The 20,621-nt window shown below is 64.8% G+C and overlaps 2 protein-coding genes across 6 annotated transcripts in view; one reads left to right on the forward strand and one right to left on the reverse strand.

Annotated features, from left to right (window-relative positions):
• RNH1 (ribonuclease/angiogenin inhibitor 1) lies at window positions 1-10,062 on the forward strand. Of its 5 annotated transcripts, XM_059152770.1 has the most exons (11): window positions 3,844-3,944; window positions 5,096-5,233; window positions 6,103-6,208; window positions 6,900-7,070; window positions 7,410-7,580; window positions 7,971-8,141; window positions 8,233-8,403; window positions 8,481-8,651; window positions 8,858-9,028; window positions 9,615-9,785; window positions 9,868-10,062. In XM_059152770.1, exons 3-11 carry the CDS (start codon window positions 6,123-6,125, stop codon window positions 9,953-9,955), a joined length of 1,371 nt encoding a protein of 456 aa, XP_059008753.1. In that variant the 5' UTR covers window positions 3,844-3,944; window positions 5,096-5,233; window positions 6,103-6,122; the 3' UTR covers window positions 9,956-10,062. The 5 variants fall into 5 exon arrangements, with proteins under 5 accessions (XP_059008770.1, XP_059008743.1, XP_059008753.1 ...); XM_059152787.1 differs by lacking the exons at window positions 3,844-3,944; window positions 5,096-5,233 and adding an exon at window positions 1-130; XM_059152760.1 differs by lacking the exons at window positions 3,844-3,944; window positions 5,096-5,233 and adding an exon at window positions 212-248.
• PTDSS2 (phosphatidylserine synthase 2) overlaps window positions 10,019-20,621 on the reverse strand; it is a 24,529-nt gene continuing 13,926 nt past the window's right edge. Inside the window, exons 3-12 of the mRNA XM_059152798.1 lie at window positions 18,553-18,635; window positions 14,981-15,048; window positions 13,296-13,430; window positions 12,760-12,810; window positions 12,418-12,531; window positions 12,210-12,328; window positions 11,679-11,793; window positions 11,462-11,607; window positions 11,176-11,361; window positions 10,019-11,026 (exon numbers count right to left, since the gene is read on the reverse strand). Of these exons, the coding sequence (XP_059008781.1) occupies window positions 10,867-11,026; window positions 11,176-11,361; window positions 11,462-11,607; window positions 11,679-11,793; window positions 12,210-12,328; window positions 12,418-12,531; window positions 12,760-12,810; window positions 13,296-13,430; window positions 14,981-15,048; window positions 18,553-18,635 (1,177 nt within the window). The 3' untranslated portion in view covers window positions 10,019-10,866. The remainder of the gene's footprint in view (window positions 11,027-11,175; window positions 11,362-11,461; window positions 11,608-11,678; window positions 11,794-12,209; window positions 12,329-12,417; window positions 12,532-12,759; window positions 12,811-13,295; window positions 13,431-14,980; window positions 15,049-18,552; window positions 18,636-20,621) is intronic.

The following is a 20,621-nucleotide window of genomic DNA, read 5'->3' on the forward strand; positions in this document are numbered from 1 at the left end:
ACGCGAGACCCCGCCCCCGGCGTCCAGGCCCCGCCCCACCGCCCGTCCCGACGCCGCAGCAAGAACGCGCCCCGCCAGGCTCCGCCCCTGCCGGGCGAGGTCTGTCCCTCTCGCCGCCTGTCTTCTGGAGGTAAGTCAGTCCTGCGGTCCGTGCCCGGGGTTTGCTCTTATCGGCGCCGACCTTGGTCGGATCGCCTGTGAACACGCACCGGGCGCTCCTGCAGCCATGCTGCCAGGGTGGACGCGAGGTCCTGAAGTGACACTGGAGAGCAGGGTGCATGGGGAGGGGGAGCGGGGTCCGGTGGGGCTGGGGTCTGGCGGGGCGGGGGAGGGGCTTTCCGGGGCTCGAGGTCGGCGCGTGCTGGTGGCGTCAGAGCGTTCAAGTGCGCCCGCGCGTGCGCACCTGCGCATTGGCTGCCTCCCGGGGCATGCTGGGAGTCCCGGCGCTGGGGCGCCCCGGGCGCGCGCCGGCTCTGCGCGCGGCTCGGTTCTCCGCGCGGCCTCTCGAGGCTCGGCGGGAGCCCGCGGTCTGTCGGCGCCCGGCGCGGGGTCGCACGAGTGCGGGGGAGGCTGCTGGGCTGCGCAGCATTTCCGGCGGGCGGTGGCTGGGAAGGACCCCCGAACCGGGGAAGCCCCGCTCTGGGGTGGTGTGCGGGGCGGTCCCGCGGGAGGGCGGGTCGCGGTCTGGAGGGCCGCTGCGTGGCTCGGCTGCGCTCGGGCAGTTGCGCGGTGTGACGGGGAAGGCTACACTGTGTGGGGCGCCTGCCTGGCCCAGGTCGTGATCCCAGGGTCGTGGGGGGGACGGGGGTGTCCCACATCGGGCTCCCGGCCAGGTACGGAGTCTGCTGCTCTCTGTCCCTGATGAAGTTCTGGAACCTAGGTCAGGTTCGGTGGGCTGAGGTCCGGAGCCGATGACCAAGAAAGAATTCTTGAGACCTCTTGGGTGCAAAATGGTGGTTTATTAAAGCACAGGGACAGGACCCGTGGGCAGGAAGAGCTGCTGCCCCGTTGTAGGGTCGGCAGGTTATGTACCCGGCGGTTGGGGGGATGGTGAAGGGACGGGAGGTTTCAACAGAGTTCTCACGTGTTAGGGAGGGCCTGCAAGGTGCCCCGGGGAGGCCTTGCCCTTATGGCCTGATCAGTGTCTTTAGGTCAGGCACTAACATCAAGGTAGCTGGGAGGTCCTTGGTGGGGTGTTAGGATCCTGCGATCATTTACCTTCCCTTCTAGCTCGGCCTCCTCCAGTGTATGGTGAGGAGGGAGACCTGAGGCCTTCAGGAACTGAGAGTTATTTGCCTCTGGAAATTTGTGCGATTGTGTCGCGCTCTCCCTGCCTGCAGAGATGACGCAACACCAGCACACACACGTGTCGATGCACAAGCTCGTGTTTATTCCCTGGTCGATCTTTCTCCTTCCTCCCGTGGGGAAGGTCCCATGCCTTATATAGGGCATAACAGCCAATCACAGAGGCGTTCACGTGAACAGGAGGTATCTGGGGCTCGTAGGCAGTGGTGGCATACGGTGTTCATGTGACAAGCACGAGGTCCTGTGTGGCCAGGGTAGGCTGTCCGTGCTGCTCGGTCTATGTACCCGGCGCCATCTTAGGGGCACGACCTCGACACTATTGATAAGGTAACCTCCCTGTTTAGGTCTCTAGGACATCTGTAGAGCAAGGGAGATTGCTGTCCTGCAGGATTGCGATCCCTGCAAGTTAACTATTTATCGTTTTATGGCGGTCAGGTGCCTGAGGAACGCTACACAGATTACGGAGGGGAGCGGGTGAAGAGGGGGTGCAAGGCGCCAGCTTTGCTTTGTCCTCAGCCAGCCTCCTGCTCCCTCATCACCTCCGCCTGCCGCTCCCCTGCCGCTGCACTCGCTCTTTCTCTGTCAAGCAAGTAAATAAAATATTTAAAAAACAAGGTTTTTACAGAGTTAGACTGTGTTTGTTACTGGTCGGTGTACCTGTGTATTCATGTACACATTGTCCGCGCAGCTCCTCCGAAGTGGAAACCACAGTTCATCGGGTGTCCGTTTCCTGCCGCCGCTGTGACCCGTTGTCACGGAGTCTCTTACTTTACGGTTCTGGAGCTCCGAAGTGGGAAATGGGCGCTAGGGAGTTAAATCCAAGTATCCGTGGGCCTGGTTCCTTCCGCAGTTTCCAGGGGAGAACCTGCTGCTGGGCCTGGCCCGGCTTGTAGAGGCTTCCTTCCCTGGTCACATCTCTCTGATTTTGACCTTTTGCCTCCCTTTTGTAAGGACCTTAGGACTACTTTGGGCCTACCCAAGTCATCCAGGACAATCTTCCATCTCAAAACCCTTACTTAGTCACACTGCAAAGACGCCTTTGCTGGGTAAGGTAGAGATTTGGACATACTCTATCTACCATTACAAATGTTTCTTTTAAGAAAACATTGTGAGCACAGAGGAGTAGGAGCACATACTGAGATGTCAGAGCCTTTGTTTCTGGAATGTGGGCATGCTAGGGCTTTCCATTTTCTTTTTTCTTAAAGATTTCATTTATTTATTTGAGAGAGAGCAAGAGAATGAGCTGGAACAGAGGGAGAGGGAGAAGCAGGCTCCCCATTGAGCGGGGAGCCTGATGTGGGGCTCAATCCCAGGACCCTGGGATCATGATCTGATCCGAAGGCAGAGGCTTAACCCACTGAGCCACCCAGGCACCCCTCTAAATAAATAAATCTTAAAAAAAAAAAAAAAAAGTTAGTAAAAAGTTCAGCCTGACAACTTGACTTGCTCAGAGGAGCTCATGGTGGCCCTGGGGTGGTTGTCTCTGCCGTAGCCCGCCTCTCTGAATCCACTGGGTTCTCTGGGACCCCTGGCCCTGCACTGGTGGCCCAGACCCCCTTGTCCATTGGGAGCCCAGCAAGTTACCCGAGCAAGGATTGACCCAGCCAAATATTCTCCCGGATTGAATAACCCTCGCTTTATTTCCCTAGAGAACCTAATCCCCAGGCAACAGGTCAGCTCCCAGTGTCCTCAGCCCCCATCCCATACTGTGCTGCTCCCTGGTGATCGCAAAGATGGGGTCAGGTCTGCAGTGAGCACCTGTGTTTATGAAACTGAACACCAGGGCACCTCCCTCCCCGCCTGCCCCAGCCCCGGGGCCTCAGCCCCCAGAGGCTCGCTGGCGCTGGGGAGGAGACCTACCTGACCTCTGCCCTGGCCCTCCAGCACTCATTCTCGACTTGTTTTTAACCCTGCGTTACCCCCTGCCCTGCACTTTCCGCATTGTAAATGCTATTAATTTATTTTTGGATTTCATGCGTCCCCCGCATTGGACTGTGAGCTCCGCGGGGCCCGAGGCCTTCGCTCTGCCTTGCTCACCAGCGTGGCCCAAGCGCCCGGCATAGCGCTCGGCACTCAGGAGGTGCTGGGTTAGCCGCGAGGCCGTGAGCGCCTCCGTGCCGAGGACGCATCCGGCAACCCCGCTCCAGCCCGTGTCCAAGTCCGCGCGCAGCCTCCGCCGGTGCGCCCGGGAGCGCGGGCGCGCGAGCTCCGCTGTGCGCGCCCGGGCCGGGGGCGGGGGCGACCTCGTCAGGCGGACGATGCAGAAAGCCCCCGGCCCCCCTCAGGGGTTTTCCAAACACGGCCTTGTCCCGCCTGTTGATGAAACCCGAAGTGCCCTCGAAGCTCTTTCCCTGCGGGCCGCGGTGTTCCTAGCGGGCAGAGGTCCGGGTTCCCTCCTTGGGATGCCGGCGCTCGCGTGAGGGCCCGCACGTCCGCGGAGTGCCCTGCCCGGTGGTGCGGCTCCTGCGCCCTGGGGGTCCCCCGGGTCCCCCCTCCCCCCGCGCTCCGCCGGCGTCCCGGGCCGTCCCCGGCCTTCCGCCCCGCCCGCGGCCCGCCCCAGCGCGTGACCCCGCCCCGGGACGTAGGGCCGACCGCACCCCAGGCCCCACGGAAGCCGCGGCTCGGGGGCTCGGCGGCCGGTGAGCGGCGCGGGGCCGGGGCGCCGGGGGACGGGCGCGGGGAGCGGGGAGCGGGGCGGGTGGGCGGCGGGTGCCTGCGCGCGGGGTCCCAGCGGCCGCTCGCTCGCGGGGTGTCCCCGCGCCGGCCCGGGACACATGCGCAGTCTCCGGCGCGCGCGGAGGTGGGTGGCGGCCCTGGGCGGCCTCGGGCGGACCCCGGCGCGTCCCTGGCCGCCGCCCGCGCCTCGCACAGGTAACCGCGCGCTCCGCCGCCGCCTGCGCGGGGCTCAGCGGGCCCGAGACGCCCCTGCCCTGCGGTCCGGCTCGGCGCGGGCCGAGGGCACCAACACCCTGCTCCTGGCCTCGGGGCGCGGCCCTTTCTCGCACGCGAAAGCCTTCAGCGCCCTTCGGGGCCTTGGGGAGCAGCCCAGCTGCTGGGGGTCTCGATTCCGGGGGAAACAGGGAGTCGCGGCGCCTCTTCGGCTTCCTGGGGTTCTCCAAGGGGTCCGTGACGCTCAGAGGTTCAGAAGAGCCCCCGAGCCCCGGTGCCGGCGAAGAGGTTTCCGCAGGGTCTGGTCGAGCCCGGGGCGGCGTGTGCGGGCGTCCGGCGGCCCCGTCCGGCTTCCCCGCCCGCGTTCTTAACCTCGGGCCGCCGGGGCAGAGCCCGACCCCGGTCGGCGGGCCGCACCGCGAGGGAGGGTCCCGCTGAACTCGCCCCTCCGTCCCGTTCTCCGGGGGCGATGACGCAGGGCTCTGGACTGGGGGATTTACTGACCACACCCGGGGCTCCGGGGCAGGCGGGTCTGGGTTTTGCTCACGTGGCCAGGGCAGTGGGCTGGGCAAACTCTGGCTTCCTACTTGGGTTGCTTGTGGGACCCGGCCCGTTGCGGGACCTCCGACCCTCAGTCTTTCCCGCTGGCCCATCAGTGAGGGTGTGCACTGGGGCATCTCGTCTGCTGGCTGGCACTCAGCCTTTACTGGTCTGGCCCCCCACTGGCTGTAGGCTCTGAACCCGCCTGGATGGAGGCGGGGAGTCCTCCCTTGAGCACGGCCAGGCCCCGCTAGGCACGGCCAGGAACACAGATGAGGCAGTGTTCCCAGGAAGCTGCGGTTTCAGGGAACCAGCAGACTCTTGAGGGCTTCAGTCAGCGTTTGCCTCGGCTTTTCTAAAGGGCGGCTGAATGGCACTGTTTCCGGGTGTGAATCCTTCCCGGGCTTTCTGATGACGCTTGAATGAAACCCAGCTCTCTGGCTCCCACCTTCAGGGCCTCGGGACACCCCTGTGCAGTCAGCGTCCACGTGGAACTCTGGTACGCTGGACAGTTAATCACTTCTTGGGGCTCTGTGCTGCCCCTGGTGAGGTGTTTCAGGGCATGTGACCTGCTCCCATGCCAGCCTCATTTGCCAAAGTCCTACCTGATTTCTCCGTGGGCCTGGGCTGACCCAGGGTGGGGCGGAGGACGTGTTCCGGCTTGTTGGGAGTCCCTGGGAAGGGACTGTGGACACAGAACCGAGTGGCCACCCATGCGGGCAACACCAGAGTGCAGGCCAGTGGGCCTGGGGTCTCCGCTTTCCTTCCTCAGCCCATTCCAGGGCAGTCGACCTGTGGCTGGTGGCCCTTGAGGAGCTGTTAGCCGGCTGCAGGCGCCTGTCCTCCCGCCAGCTGCTTCAGGGTGGCGAGGCTCAGGCCCGAGCTCCTTCAATGCCAGGTGGGGGGGGCGCATCTGGCCGGGTGAGGCTGCAGCACTGCTCCCCTTGCTGGCTCTTGTGCCCCACCAGGTGGGGTCTCCACACCGTGGTGTCGCCAGGCAAGTGAGAGATCGCGGCTTCAGATGGCCAGCACTGGCCTTGGCACTCCTGGGTAGGCAGGGCCCACAGGGCGGAGTGCAGGAGGCTGAGACGTGAGGCTGCTGCTGTTCTTCTGTGTTGGCCTTTGTCCGGGGAGCCCAGGGGCTGCAGCCTCCCTTTGCCTGCCCCGATTTGTGCTCCTGGGGGCTGAGGTGGAGAAGGGCACTGGCCAGGGGAGTGGCACTGGCTTCTGAAACACCAGCAGCCCACCCCCCCCACCCCCCCCCGCCTTGGGGGTCCTGTTACGACTCCTTTCTGTCTGCTGGCTCTCTGGCCTGTCTCGTACTGAGAGTCCGGCTGAGATGTTCTCCTTCCTCTGTCTTCTGTCTAGAAAACACTTGGACTCGAACCATGAACCTCGACATCCAGTGTCAGGAGCTGAGTGACGCCCGGTGGACAGAGCTCCTGCCTTTGATGCAGCAGTACGAGGTGGTCAGGTAGAAGCTAGCCGCTTGGGGTGTGGGCGCGGGCATGGCGCACGGGCTCCCCCTCCCACTGCCGCCGGGCTGCGAAAGCACTGTTTATGGACTTGCTGTGAATTGTACATGATTTTCACACGCACGAGATGTTACTGTACTTCCTTCCCACTCTCTGAAAACATCAGCCTCTTCCTGGCTGAGGCGGGGTGGCCCGGGCTTGGCATGGAGGCTCTGAGGGCCTGTCCCCTTGCTGCAGGGCGCCGGGGTGCAGCCCTGCTGGCGGTGGGCTGGGAAATGGAGTCAAGACTGGGTTTGGTTGTTGAGCTCTCCCGCGTGTCCCTCTGAGGCACAGGGTCCTTTTCCCAGCATTTCCGCTGTTCGGTTTCCTTGCGGAGATAGACGGGCTTTCCTGCGCGGACGGTGCCGCACGGGAAGGCGCGGGGAGCACGGGGCCCCACACGGGCCCCTGGTGGTGCCCAGCCTGCAGCAAAAGCCTCCTGAGATAATCCACACACTTCTCTGCTGCTTTTCTTTAAGTTTATTTTTTAAAATAACCTGTATGCCCCCTGTGGGGCTTGAACTCACCACGCCGGGATCAAGGGTCATTCATGGGAGGGGCCGCCCAGGAACCATCCCTCCCCCAGGTTGAGCTCTTGGTCCACGAACAGGCCAGGACATGCCGTGTGGTGACCTGGTGTCCTGTCCACAGGCTGGATGACTGTGGTCTCACGGAGGAGCGGTGCAGGGACATCCGCTCTGCCCTCCAGGCCAACCCCTCCCTGACCGAGCTGAACCTTTGCTCCAACATGCTGGGCGACGGCGGGGTGCGCCTGGTGCTCCAGGGCCTGCAGAGTCCGGCCTGCAAGATCCGGAAGCTCAGGTGAGCCGGCGTGACCCATGTGGTCCCGGGGCATGCCCCATCCCTGGCTCAGGTCCAAACCTGCTTGGACAGTCCTGGAGCGTTGGGGGCCCTTCCTGCCTTGGCCGAGGCCCCCGGTTCCCCGAGGGGTGTGGTTGTGCCACAACCCCGCCTGTCATTCCTGAATGCATGGCCCAGCTTCCTCTGGACCTCACAGTGCCTCGAGCAGCCCCATTGTGCTCTCAGGAGACCCCAGATCTCTGGCCCTCTTATGGGGCTGTGCTTGGTGGGCTCCCTTGGGTACGGGATTGGCCAGAGCTGACGGGGGCCGTGCTGATGGCCAGCTTGGCTGTACTCCAGCCTCGAGAACTGCTGCCTGACCAAAGCCGGCTGTGGGGTCCTGCCCGACGTGCTGCGCTCCGTGCCCACCCTGCGGGAGCTGGACCTCAGCAACAACCCGCTGGAGGACGCGGGCCTGCAGCTGCTGTGCGAGGGCCTCCTGGACCCCCAGTGCCACCTGGAGAACCTGCAGTGAGTGTGTGACAGACCACCCCCCACCCTGGGCTGCGGGGAGCCGTGAGGAAGGGGCTCTTGGGAGACCGCCGCCAGCTGTCCTGGGTGCTGCCGGGACCATGGGCCGACACCAAGAGTGGGCCTGGCAGCCCACAGCAAGCACCCATGGGCCGGGCGAGGGAGGCTGGTGTCTCTCTCCCAGCTCTAGGGCATCCTGGGCACAGTGGGGGGGCTCCTGGGCTGGGAGCCTCCAAGGAGATGGCCCCTTTGCCATGGCTGCATGGTCCTGGCCCTGCTGCCCACCCCCCCCCCCCCCCGCCCGGTCTCATGGGCCCCGCAGCCTGGGGCCGGAGAGGCCATCCTGGCAGTGCTCCCTGGGCTGGAGTTCTGACCCCCGCCCATCCCCAGTCTAGAGTACTGCAACCTGACAGGCGCCAGCTGTGCGTCCCTGGCCTCAGCGCTCAAGGCCAAGCAGCACTTCAAGGCGCTTGTGGTGAGCAACAATGAGCTTGAGGAGGCCGGTGTGCGGGTGCTGTGCCAGGGCCTAGTGGACTCTGCCTGCCAGCTGGAGACGCTCAGGTAAGTGCTGGGCCTGGCTGGGGGGGGGCCGGGGGGAAGTGGGTGCTGCAGGGCTGTCTCCCCAGCCCAGCCGGCCCTCCTGTGCTTCCAGGCTGGAGAACTGCGGCCTCACGGCAGCCAGCTGTGAGGACCTATGTGGGGTTGTGGCAGCCAAGCCCTCGCTCCAGGTCCTGGACCTGGGGGACAACAAGCTGGGTGACCAGGGCATCGCCACGCTGTGCTCCAGCCTGCTGCACTCCAGCAGCCAGATCCGGGTCCTGTGGTGAGTGTGCCCCCGGCCTGCACCCTTGGGGCCGTGGCCTCGGGGCCCCTGCCGTGACCTGTCCCCTGGGCCTGCAGGCTCTGGCACTGTGACATTACCACCACGGGCTGCAGAGACCTGTGCCGCGTCATCAGGGCCAAGCAGAGCCTGAAGGAGATGAACCTGGCGGACAACGTGCTGGGGGACGAGGGGGCCCGTCTGCTGTGTGAGAGCGTCCTGGAACCCGGCTGCCAGCTGCAGGCCTTGTGGTGAGTGCGGCCAGGTGGTGGCTGGGGCCCCAGGGGCCCCAGGGCTGCGGTGGCTTGTGTCTGGGGGCCAGGCCTCTGCGAGGGGGTGGGGAGGAGTAGGGCGCTGGCTGTCTTTGGAGGGTGGGGGTCGGGGGCTTCCTGCTCGGGCCCCCGGGGGCCTCGGAGAGCGCCTCGAGCTGTGGGCCCGGCTGCCGGCTGTCTCCCAGGATGAAAACCTGCAGCTTCACGACCGCCAGCTGCGCCTCCTTCGGAGAGATGCTGGCCCAGAACAAGCACCTCATGGAGCTGCACCTGAGCTGCAACAAGCTAGGCGACGCGGGCGTCCGGGAGCTGTGCGAGGGTCTGCGCCAGCCGGGTACCGTGCTGCGCGAGCTGTGGTGAGCGCGCCGGGGGCGTGGGGCGAGTCGTGCTCCCCACAACGCGCCGTGGGCCAGTCTCCGCGGTCGTCTGCTCTCTGCTTCTTACTGTGGCTTCTGGGTGAGGGGTCGGCTTGGGCAGGGGGCGGAGGTGGACAAGCGGCGCTGGGCCTGCCCTTCCTGGTCCTCACCCTGGAGGCCTGGAGCCTCTGTGCACCCTGTACCTGCACCCCTGCTCTTCTGCCTCTGGTTGCCTCCTTGGCAGCTCACTGTCCAGCCAGCCAGCTCCCAATGCCCTTGAGGAGGGGAGGGGTCGGATGAGGCCCTCTGGTGCCCTCCCATCTGTCCAGGGAGGTTTGGGCCCTGGGTCCAGGTGGTGTGAGGTCAGTGTGACCATTGTGCCCACGGAGGGGAGCTGTGTGCTCCTGTTGCCTTTGGCGGGCCCTCTGCACCCGGCCAACAGCACGACTCTAGGAGCTCCCAAGCTTGAGGTCTGGGGGACAGGCCGGACCCCGTTGCTCCACACATGGTGTGCTGCGGACCCCCCCATCACCCTGTGATCAGCAGCAGGCCCTTTTGTCCTGACCCGTGCCTGGTCTCGGCCCAGGATCGGGGACTGCGATGTGGGTGACGAGGGCTGTGCCAGCCTGGCCTCGCTCCTGCTGGTCAACTGCAGTCTGCGGGAGCTGGACCTCAGCAACAACTGTATGAGCGAGGAAGGCATCCGGTGGCTGATGGAGAGCGTGGAGCAGCCCGGCTGCATGCTGGAGCAGCTGGTGTGAGTGCCGTGTGCGGGGAGGGGGGAGGCTGGAGGGGCACAGTCCCCACAAGATCCTGACCCTACGTTCTGGTGCCCACAGCCTCTACGACATCTACTGGTCCGAGGAGATGGATGATGACCTGCAGGCCCTGGGGGAGCGCAAGCCCGGCCTGAGGATCATCTCCTGAGCCCGGCCGTGCCCTCCTGGGGGCCTCCTAGCTTTGAACCAAGAGATGCTCTCAGCTCACTAATGCAAGAAAGTTCTAGACACTTTATTAAAGCACTTTTTTTGGCAGGAGGAGTGTTGTCTTTTCTGTGGGGCCCCCACCAGGCCTGGGTCCTAAGTGTGTTTCCACCGGGGCTGTCCCACAGCAAGCACGCACCCGTGCCTGGGACGGCCGCCTCCCTCCCACCGGCCTGGCCGTCCCTCTGCACGGCTCCGACCCGAGCGCACAAATACAGCAGTGGCCCCATGTACCCGCTCCCCCGTCACCCTGGGCAACCCCTGTGCTGAGGGCAGGACCAGGCTGAGGCTGGGGGCTGGTGAGGATGACGCAGGGCCGCAGGCCTCCGGCACCGGTGCACTTGTTCTGTTTGCTCATGACGGCCCTCACGCCCTCCTCCCCACCTCAGATGCAGGGCCTTTGACTCTCTCTTTCCTCAGGGGACCAGTCCCATGACCCCTGGCCCCGTGCCCACCTGTTTGTGGGGTCAGACAAAACCTCCCTGGGTGAGGTTTTTCTCAGCCATCGGGGTGTCCGCACTCCCCGTGAGATGCAGCTGGGGCCTTGGGGTGGCCGGCATGGACACCCAGGGCCTCAGAGTGGCCGGGGCCCAGAGAGCAGAGAAAGGCACAGTTATGCCTGTGATCTGGAGGGAGGAAACCACTGCCCAGGGCCAGCCCAGCCACACTCGTCACCCCAGAGCAGCCTCAGCAACACGCAGCCCACGTGCCCACACCCCTCCACACCGTGTTCACACACGCGCACATCTGGGACAGGCCACCTTCCGCCCCGCCCCGCAGGGCCCCACTATGCGCATGGGAAAAAGGAGGGTCTGACCCCATGGGCCGAGGGGCTCCCGGTGGTCGGGAGCTACATCAGTTTGGGGCCGGCACCCCCTCGCTCTCCGGTTCCGTGGGCCCCGGGAGGTCTTCGGGCTCAGGCAGGTGTCCATCCACATGGCTCATGGCTGTGCTCTGGTCGCCCCTGCTCTGTTGCTGCTGCCGCCGCGTCTCCTTATACCTCAGGGTGATGTCCCTGGGGACAGCGGGAGCCAGGTCACCGCCAGCTGGCCCACGGAGGTCCTGAGAAGCTGCCCCTCACAGGGACGCTCCCAGAGTTACAGGGAGGGACCCCATGACCCAGATGCCAGCTGACCTGGCCTGGGAGACAGCCCACGCCCTTACCGCAAGAAGAAGCGCCAGACGGTCCAGGTGAGCACGAGCACGGAGCCGAGTGTCCAGCACTGCGAGATGTAGAAGGGCAGGGACAGCGTGAGCGTGTGCGGGTCGTACTTGATGACAATGAGCAGCTCCGTGGCCGTGATGGCCGCCACCAGCCAGGCCTGCTGGCCTAGCTTCTTGTGGGGCTTCCTGCGGGGGGAGGGCACTCGGCTGAGGGCGCTGTCGCTGGGCCCCAGGGGCGGCAACGCGGAGGGGGCCAGGGCCCGCCCCACCCGTCCTGGGCCCTCACGGGTCGTCCATGAAGTCATAGATCTCCCGCATGGCCACACCGCCCACGTTGACGAAGAACACGAGCCGCAGGAGGACGAGGGAGTGCTCGGGGGGCAGCCACAGCACGAACTTCAGGTAGAACGTGTTCAGTTCTGCCAACAGAAACTGGGAGACACAGGAGAGTCGGTGGCAAGCCGGGCTGCCTGGCGGGCGCGCGCAACACGGGCCGGCCTTACCACCAGGATGATGCCGCACACGGCCAGCCAGCGCCGCAGGCTGGAGGCCGGCTTCCACTCGAAGCGGACCCAGCTGTAGGGCGTGAACTGGAAGGCGATCCTCTTCATCTTGCCCCTGGGAGCACAGGGCTCCGTCATCCTGTGGAGCCTCTGTCCCCCAGGCAGCCATGCCAGGTGCTTGGAGCCCAGTGGCTGCTCCCTCCCTGTGACCCCGCCTGCTGCCCCGGGCCCCATGACGGATGAGTGGGGAGACCCCTGCTGCCCAGTGCCCTGCCGGGTCTGTTCCCAGACCGCTGCTTCCGATCCCAAAGGAAAGGGATGGTAAGGAGAGCAGCCCCGGGGCACGAAGGGCAGCTGACCGCAGGCTTCCTGGCCACCACTGGGGCCCTGGGGGGCAGATCTGGTGAGCAGAGACGCGGGCAGAACCCTGGTCCACTGCCCCTCCCCCCAAAAGGCGCACTGGCGTCACCTCCAGACCCCACGGGGACACCCTGGCCCCCAGGGAGCAGGGCAGCTGCTCAGGCGACGCACTTGTAGGTTGGAATGTTCCAGAGGCCCTGCCACTTGTACGTCTTCAGAGACAGCCACTCGAGGGTCTTCATGCCACAGTAGATGCCCAGCCCGTTGCAGACGAGCACGTCCATGATCCACTGCGGGCAGGAGCCGGCAGCGCAGGTGAGTGCCCTGCCCCCTCCCCGGGGGCCTCTGCACCTCCCCCCCAGGCAGCTGCGGCACCTACGTGATCCCACCAGCACTCGCTGAAGTTGGGCAGCTGGTGCTCCAGGCTGTACTCGAGGAACTCGAACATGACGCTCACGATGGTGCACATCCACCAGTCACGGATCATCAGGGTCTGCGGGCCGCAGCAGAGCGTCAGACCAGGCCCGCTGGGGGGACATCCCCAGCGCCCTCCCGGGCGGGGCAAGACACTGCTGGTGCCAAGAACCAGCACAGGTTTGGGGCCACAGCCCCCAGGCCCTCACCCACCACGCTCCGGCTCTCGGAACGGCAGTGCGCATCTGGGAAATGGGCTTGGAGCACAAGGCAGGCCCAGGGCGTCCCCCCGCCGAGGTCATCTTACCTTCAGGTACCAGCCAAGGAAGTGTGCTGGCACAAAGCCATCCAGCTTGTCCTGTGGGGGCCGGACAGCTGCCTCAGGTGCAGCCCACAGCCCCCCGTCTCTCGCTCCCACCACGTCCAGGCTGCTGGGACAGTCTTAGCCTTCCCAAGTGGCACTGGTTGGACCCGAGGGACAAAGCCATGGTCCCACGCACACGGTCAGCACGCCTTGACCACCAAGGAGAGCCGGTGCCCTCGTCAACGGGGTCCCCAGGGGAGTACGTGGCTGGGCCGAGACTACATGTTCAGGCTGGATGGCAGGGACCTGGGCCCTGGTGAGCTGGGCCGGTGCCCCACATGTGGGCTGCACGACCCCCGGGGCCCCCCTAACCCTCCTCCAAGTGGGTTGAGTTGAAGGGAGCCCTGGGTCTAGCAGGAGGGAGGCCAGGGCCATGCCATGTCTGATCTGCAGAATGACTGGGGTTCTAGAAACATCCAGGACAGGTCAGCAATACCCGGGCACCTGCCGAGCACTAGGCTCCTGGGCCCCGCCCATACCCAGACGTTGTGGAAGGGGTCGCTCTTGTTGTGTGGATCATAGATGAGGCAGTTTCCCCCGTAGTCCCTCTCGGGCAGTGGGACCCCCAGCCTAGGGTCCACGTACTTCAGAAACTGGCGGCCGTCCTGGACAGTCTGCAAGGCCAGCACCCTGGTTAGCGGGGCCAGACGCTGCTGGTGGCCATGGGAGCACCCGGCTAACTCCCGAAACCTCGAGCCATGTCTGTGGCTTGGGGCGTGTGGAAAACACCTCCACCGAGGGGAGGCAAACACTGTCTCTGCCGCCGTCCCCCCAACACAGGGTTGGGCAGACTGGGGGGTCCACGTGCAAGGTGATGCCCCACTCCCCTCACGCGGGGACACAGCTGGGGCACCCGTCTTGCCGCCTCCCCTCTCCACCTCCCCTCACAGAAGCAGCGCACCAGGACAGCTTTCCCAGACACGGGTGCCTGCGCTGGCAAATCGCTCCTTCTGGCCTTAGCGCTAAGGAGACTCCGGGGCCGCGTGGTCAGAGGCTGCCCCACCTGCAGGCCCAGACCTTCCCCTTCCTTGGGCGCTCTCTGGCCACCAGCTGGGGCCTTCGGTCCACAGAGAGGGATCCCAGGATGCCCACGGTCAGGACCCCGTCCCCCCGCTCCTGCCCCAAGTACCAGCCAAGGCAGGGAAGAAGAGGGAGGGGGACGGAGGGGCAGAGGACACAGACCTGCATGGCGTCATGTGACCACGGCCCCCCGTGCTACCCAGCTGCACTGCCTTGTCCTGCGATGGACCCTATCCCCCGCTTGGGGTCTCTGGAAATGACTCGCAGACCCTGACATCACTGACAACTGAAATCACCCCCATGCGGTTTCGGAAACCATGGGACGTGAGGCTGGACACTGCTGTGTCCCTGTGTCAGGACAGCAGGTCAGCAGGAGCCCAGGCCGGTGGGCATGGAACCTGGACAAGAGCTGAGAAGCCTCTGGAGGCTTAGCCTGCCATGGGGACACCCCACAGTGTGAGGTCACTCCCGAAATGCAAACAGAAGCAGGAGTCTCCACACACCGCCAACAGCGGCCACAATACAGATCCCGACACGTGCAGGGGGCTGGGGGCTGTCCGGCTGCTCCTTATGGGTGACGTGTGCACGACTCACGGGCCCACAGCTGCACCCACGAGAGCCCGTCGCCGACAGCCCCGCTCTAGCAATGGCGCCGATGTCGCTGGCCACCCCACTCGGCAGAAGGATGCACGGGACCCAGACGCCCTTCAGGGGCCCCGGGGATAGAGGGGGAGCGGGTGGGTCGGTGGCTCTGGGGGACGCAGGGACGGGTGACCCAAGCTACGGCAGGCTTCTCCGCGCAGGGTGACAAGCGCGGTACTGAAGAGGATAATGGGGCCACACCCAGAGAGGGACGAGAGCCACTGGCAGCTCCGAGGTTGTGCAGAACGACTTTGCAGACCGAGGTCACCATCGCAGCAGACCCCGGACCCAGCCGGCGAGGAACAGGAACGACAGACGCCAGTGCCCAGTCCTGACCCAAGGTTCACAGGGCGAGGGGTTTCCAACCTCCCTCTGAGCACACGGTGTGCCCGGACGGCAGCCCCCACAGCCTCTGCCCACTCCTCCGGGGGTGCAGCCTTGCTTCCCGCGGAAGCTGCGGAGGAGCGGATGGGCCACCCCATCTGACGGAGAAGCTGCTTACCTGGAAGAGTATGAAGATGAGGAAGAGCTCGTAGACCACGCTGACGCACAGCCAGAACCTCCAGTACGCTGCGGAGACGCGGGGTGCAGGCGTCAGGCGGGGCCCCGCAGCCCAGAGAGCGCCACCCGAGCCCGGCCAGTCCTGGGTGGCGCCCCCCACCCCCGCCCCCGGCCATGCTTCCAGTCACACTGCGGACCTGTGGCTCAGCGAGTACGCAGTAACCTTCTGCCGATGCCGTTTATCGAGTTAAGAAAACCCACGGCCTAGGACGCAGTTTCTCCCACGTGGGCAGGACGTGGTTCCCCCCGGGGGTCCACGGGAGGGGTCCCACCGACACGGTTTCTGACGTGAGCCCCACTGGATCCCCAGAGTAGACCGCACCTGGCTGTGGCAGCCGGTCTGGGGAAACGCCGCATTTGGGAGGGACGAGCCGTCCCTGGGGTGGTGCCCTTCTCAGCTGCTGGCGGGCCGAGCACACACGTGCTCCCCCAGAAAGAAACGAAATGTGACGTGACGGAGACGGCCCCTCGCTCGGCCACCCGCAGACAACACACGCGTGTGTCCCGTTGGCTTGTCAGGGCCGGCCAGACTGCCACAGAACGGAGAAGAAAGAAACTGTCCCTCTGGAGCCTCTGCGTAGCCAGGACCCCATCTCTTCCAGCGCCGGGTTCCCGGAGCTCATGCGGAAAGCGGTTTCTCACCAGCACGCGGTTACAAGGAGAGGAGTTATTCCTGGACCAACGTGCTAACTTCCACCTTCCGGAAATCTTGATAACCCTGTCTGATAAAGGCCTAAGATAGCTACTTTCCCTTTGCTTACTACCACTGTTCAAAAAAACCCTAAGAGTTTGCTTTGAAAAACTCACTCCCCTTGAATAAAAAGGCTGGTGCTTGCCAAGGTGGGAGAGGCCCAGCCTGGCCTCTCTGCTGCAGGTGCAGGGCAGCCCAGCGCGGAGGAGCTCATGGGGCTCTGGCCTGCCCAGCACTCGGGGCCTGTGCCTCATCTGCTTGCAGGGGAAACAGCCCCAAGACCCAGGAGTGCCCAGGCTGGTGGGGACGGAAGCAGGAAGGCGGTCAGTTCTCAGGACGGTTTGTTGCAGGAATTCTGGGGCACGGGATCAAGAGTGGATGTGACATGCTGCCCTTGTGGCCCTCGGGTCTGGGAAAAGCTTGGCAAGTTGTCCCTGGACAAGGGCTGCAGCAGGACCTAAAAGGGCCTCTGAAAAGGGACTCAGGCCGCCTTCCCCGGAGCGCTCACCCCGCCACCGTGCGAAGGCACCTTCCTGTGACCCTCGGACACTGGATTTGTCTCCTCCCCGACCACTGCCCCCAGTCAGGGGCCGGCCATCGCCCACTACCTGCCACCCTCCACTTGTAGAGACCCCAGGGCCCAGATCCGCCCGCCCACCCCCAAACACTCGGCCGGCCGGCGCTGCGCCTCCTACATTCCACGTGAGCTCCTGGAGCCCCTGCCCCACCGGCCCGCTGACTTTCTCCCTTAGCAGCATGTCCAGCCGCCTCTGTGGCCCTGGCCACGCTCTGCTTTCTCTAGTGTTTGGAAGGAGCCACAGATGAGCGTGAAAATCATCAAGGCAAGGAGGCCTTTTCGAGCAGCCAGCCCGCCCCTCCCCCCACCCCCAGGGGGTCCTGCAGCGCCCGCACCCGCGCACCCTGCCGGCCCGAAGAGCCTTCCCTGGTTCCCCACAGCACGCTGCACAGGGCCACCTGGTCCTCCTGCCAACTCTAGGGGAGGAGGGGCTCCACAACAGGCTCCCACAGTTGTGACCGGCAGGGAACCCATTTACCCGCAGCCTCCAAACTAAAGGAAGGCGGAGCCGAGCCCAGAACACAGGCTGGGAGAGGGCCCTCCGAGGGCGGGGGCCGGGCTGGCACTCACGCAGCCCACGGAGACCACAGGGGAGGCTTGCAGACGAGGCTGGCTGGCACCCCCACCGGACAGAGCACACGGGCCCCCGGGAGTCTAGAGGCCAAGCAGCTGTCCAGCCTCCAGCATGGCCCAGCACCCCCCGAGGGACCTGCCACGCCTGGAACCACTGACTCTGCCCAGTCCAGTAGGCACTCATCGCACGGGGACCTTGGCTCTGACTGTGGCGGCTTCAAACCTCTCTCTCTCTTCCCCCTATGCTGGCTGGGAGTTCAGAGCCTTCAGAGGCTGGTGACAGAGCCATGGGAAGCTGGGGGGCTGGGTGCCCCCCAGGCAGGGACCAGGAGGTGTCACCCACCATCAGCATCCCCAGCAGACACTGAGGGGGCAGAGCAGCAGGCCACATGGGTCCGGCTCACGGCCACAGCGCCCCGACCACTTCTGTGGGGTCGGTCCCACCACCGGCTTCCAGGGCGCCCCCCGCCCTGGCCCCCCCGCCCCCGCCCCCGCCCTGGCCTGCGGCTTCCACTCCCAGGGCCTGGTGTTAAACGAACGATCAGACCCACCCCAGACGCACACGCAGAAATTCGCAGCACACGATGCTGCGGGCCTGGGGACACACCGTCGCACGTCGACGCTGGCCAGACAAGCACCCGTGAACGTCTGGCTGCCAAACACAGAATTACCAAGGGGACGTCTGCGCTAAGCTGAAGTGGGAAAGAAATGACAGAAAAGCCACCGAAGAGGGTCCCACTTTTTAAGCTGTGTATGTGTGTCGACTCCTAAAATCACATTAAAACCTAAAGTGGCTACTTTCTGTGGCTGATTTTTGTTTCTATTTAAAAATAGTTTTTTTATTTTTCCAATATTCCACAATGAATACCATCCCGTATTAACACAGAAAAGAAACATGTTACTAAGCCTTAAGACTTCAGGAAAACTCACCACGCCCTGTCCTCAGAGGCAGCCCCTCAACGAGGCTGGAGCCCTAGACAGCCTGGGCTGGGGGTAGGACCAGAGGCAGGACAGGGGAACAGGATAAGGGGGCAGGATTCAGGACAGGACCAGGGGCAGGATGGGGTCAAGGAGAACTGGGGACTGGACAGAGGGGCTCAGGACCAGGGATGGGACAGTGGGGGCAGGACAGGGTCGGGGCAGGACCAGGGGCGGGGGGTGGGGTGTGGTGCGACAGGAGGGCAGAACAGGGGGTGGGATACGGGGTCAGGACTGGGGGCAGGACCAGGGGCAGCATAAGCAACGTTCTGCAGCTCCGAGGCTCGAGGGCTTGTTAGAACGCCTCCCTTAACTTGGGGGTCGGCGTGAGAGACAGAAGGACTCTGCCGATCGCATGCGGCAAGCACCTCCACAGCAGGGACCCCAGCTCAGGCCCACACCGACCCCACGGCCAGTCCTGGGGCACCTCACTGTGCAGAAGCAGCTGCCCGAGACAGAGCGGGGGGAAGAGGGGGACAAGGACCACGGCAGGACGGGGGGGAGCAGAGGGCGGAGAAGGGTCGGAGGGGAGAGGAACCCAGCCCTCACCCTCCTGAGGGCACAGCGGCGTGCCCGGGCCGGCCGGGAGGGGCTGGGAAGAACAGGCCACCCGCCCCCGGCAGCACGGACGCAGACGACCGCCCGGGACGGAAGTGTTACGTGGGCACACGCGGACAAAGAAAGGGCGAGTTACCTGGATGAGGTCTGGAAAACGGCCCGTCTTTAGCTTGTGTGACTCCAAAACATAAGAAAACCAAAATACTGGCCACAATACCTCTGCAAATAAAGAACAGACAGCCCCTCAGTGCGCGTCTCCCAGGTGGGAGTGACTCTGGGGGGCGGGCGGGGGGGGGCAGCGGGGAGGGCTGACGCCGTGGCCTCCGGAGCCCGCGTGCCGCCCAGAAGGGCCCCTCCGGAGAAGGGCCTCAGAGGTGGGCTGGGCCTGACATAGGCTGCGCCGTGGCGCCCCACCACACTTCGTGCTTCCCACCTAGAGAACCCCTACAAGGTGTGCGCGGCCAGCCAGGCCCCAGAGGGGCCTCCCGGAAAGCCGCTTCCTGCCCCACAGGGCCGGGACCCAGCCGTTGTAGCCCACGGGAGCACCGGGTGCACGTCCGGTCACCAGGGTTGCAGACACACACGGTGCTCACGGCCGCCCTGCCCAGCATAGGGGCTGGGGCTGCTGCGCGGCCTGCTCTCCCCACAGCCGGCCCTTTCTCGGCAAAGACACACACGCCTGCTGCTTCCAGGTGGGCTGTTGGGCTCCGACGCAAGCACGTCATGAGACCTCACAGGAGGCCAAAGGGGTCAGCCTGAAACACGTCGTCTCCCTCTGCCCGTGAAGGGCACTCGGAGCCTAGGGCAGGCACAGGCGAAGCCGGGCCCCACAGGAAACCCTGGCACGCCTGCCTGTCCCCACACCAGGGCCAAGGGCGGGGTGGAGGACCAAGATGAAGTCTGATCATGCCGGCTGTGGGCCGCCGTGGCTGTGTTGCCTTCGCTCAGGGGACCCTGAGTCTCTTGACCAGTCTCCTGGTCAGTCCTGGCTCCCGTGGCTGCTGGCCTTTGGACTGTAGGAGGCGCAGAGGGACAGAAGGACACCGGCCACTCCGTGTCCCCATCACAGGAGCCCATACAGAGGGCCCATAGGCACGCACCTGCCCGAAGACGCACACCGGTCCGTCTGGGGGTCGTGGGAGGTAAGGTCCACACGGGCTGCAGGAGGAGCACAAAGACCCCCGCTCAGCCGCCCTCCCAGGGCGACCCCCTCCAGGCCCCGGAGAGGCCCCTCCCAGCGTGATCCAGAGACGGCTCTGCAGCCATGGGTGACCTGCAGAGGGCTCACCGCAAGGACAGACTGAGGGAGCCGAAATGTTAGGGCACCTGTGACCCAGCGGTGCCGGGCGGCGCCTCCCACACCGGGTCCGCCCCCCGAGCCAGACCCCGCGTGGGCGCTATAGGCGACCTTCAGGGCTACTGAGCAGGCGCGTCCATCAGGCGCACCGTGTACAGAATGCCTCCGTCTCCACACGCAGCCCCGTCAGCACCTTCCAACAGTACAGATGTCGGTCCCAGTTAACCAGTCCGTGCTGGTGCGTTCACCGCAGTCTGTGGGTTTTCAGATTTCCTGTTTGTCTGAAGCCCCTTCCTGGGGCACGCAGTGGGGCTCAGTGGGTTGAGTGGCTGCCTTCGGGCTGGGTTATGATCCCAGGGTCCTGGGATCGAGTCCCACATCAGGCTCCTTGCTTTGGGGGGAGCCTGCTTCTCTCTCTGCCTGCTGCTCCCCGTCTGTGCTCTATCTGACAAATAAATAAAACAAACTCATAAAAATAAATAAAGCCCCCTTTCTGCCCCAGGATCCCACCGGGACGGCCATGACATTCCGTCGTCATGTCTCTTCAGCACTTCTGGGTGGTAACGGCGCCTCAGACTTTCGTTTTGGAAGAGCTGGACAGTTCTGAAGAGGACTGGTCAGGTGTTCTGTCGGGTGTCCCCATCAGAGCTGTCCGCTGCTCCCCGTGACTCGACTGGGGTTACAGGTTTTGGGAGTGAGATCATCTCATACTAGCAAGCTCTGTCGTCCCCTGGCTGGGGTGCCGTCAGCCGCCCTCCCTGCTCTGCCCTTGGGAGGGTCCCTCGGCACGACCGGCACGCAAGGGCTGCGGGGCCGAGCCCCCACTCCTTGGCGAGGAGCTCCTAATTCAGCTGGAGGCCATCTGCGGGGTGACTTGGCTCTTCTCCCTCACTTGACCGTTTGTACCA

The sequence above is a fragment of the Mustela lutreola genome, chromosome 1 (assembly GCF_030435805.1).
Source record: "Mustela lutreola isolate mMusLut2 chromosome 1, mMusLut2.pri, whole genome shotgun sequence".
NCBI classification, from domain to species: domain Eukaryota; kingdom Metazoa; phylum Chordata; class Mammalia; order Carnivora; family Mustelidae; genus Mustela; species Mustela lutreola.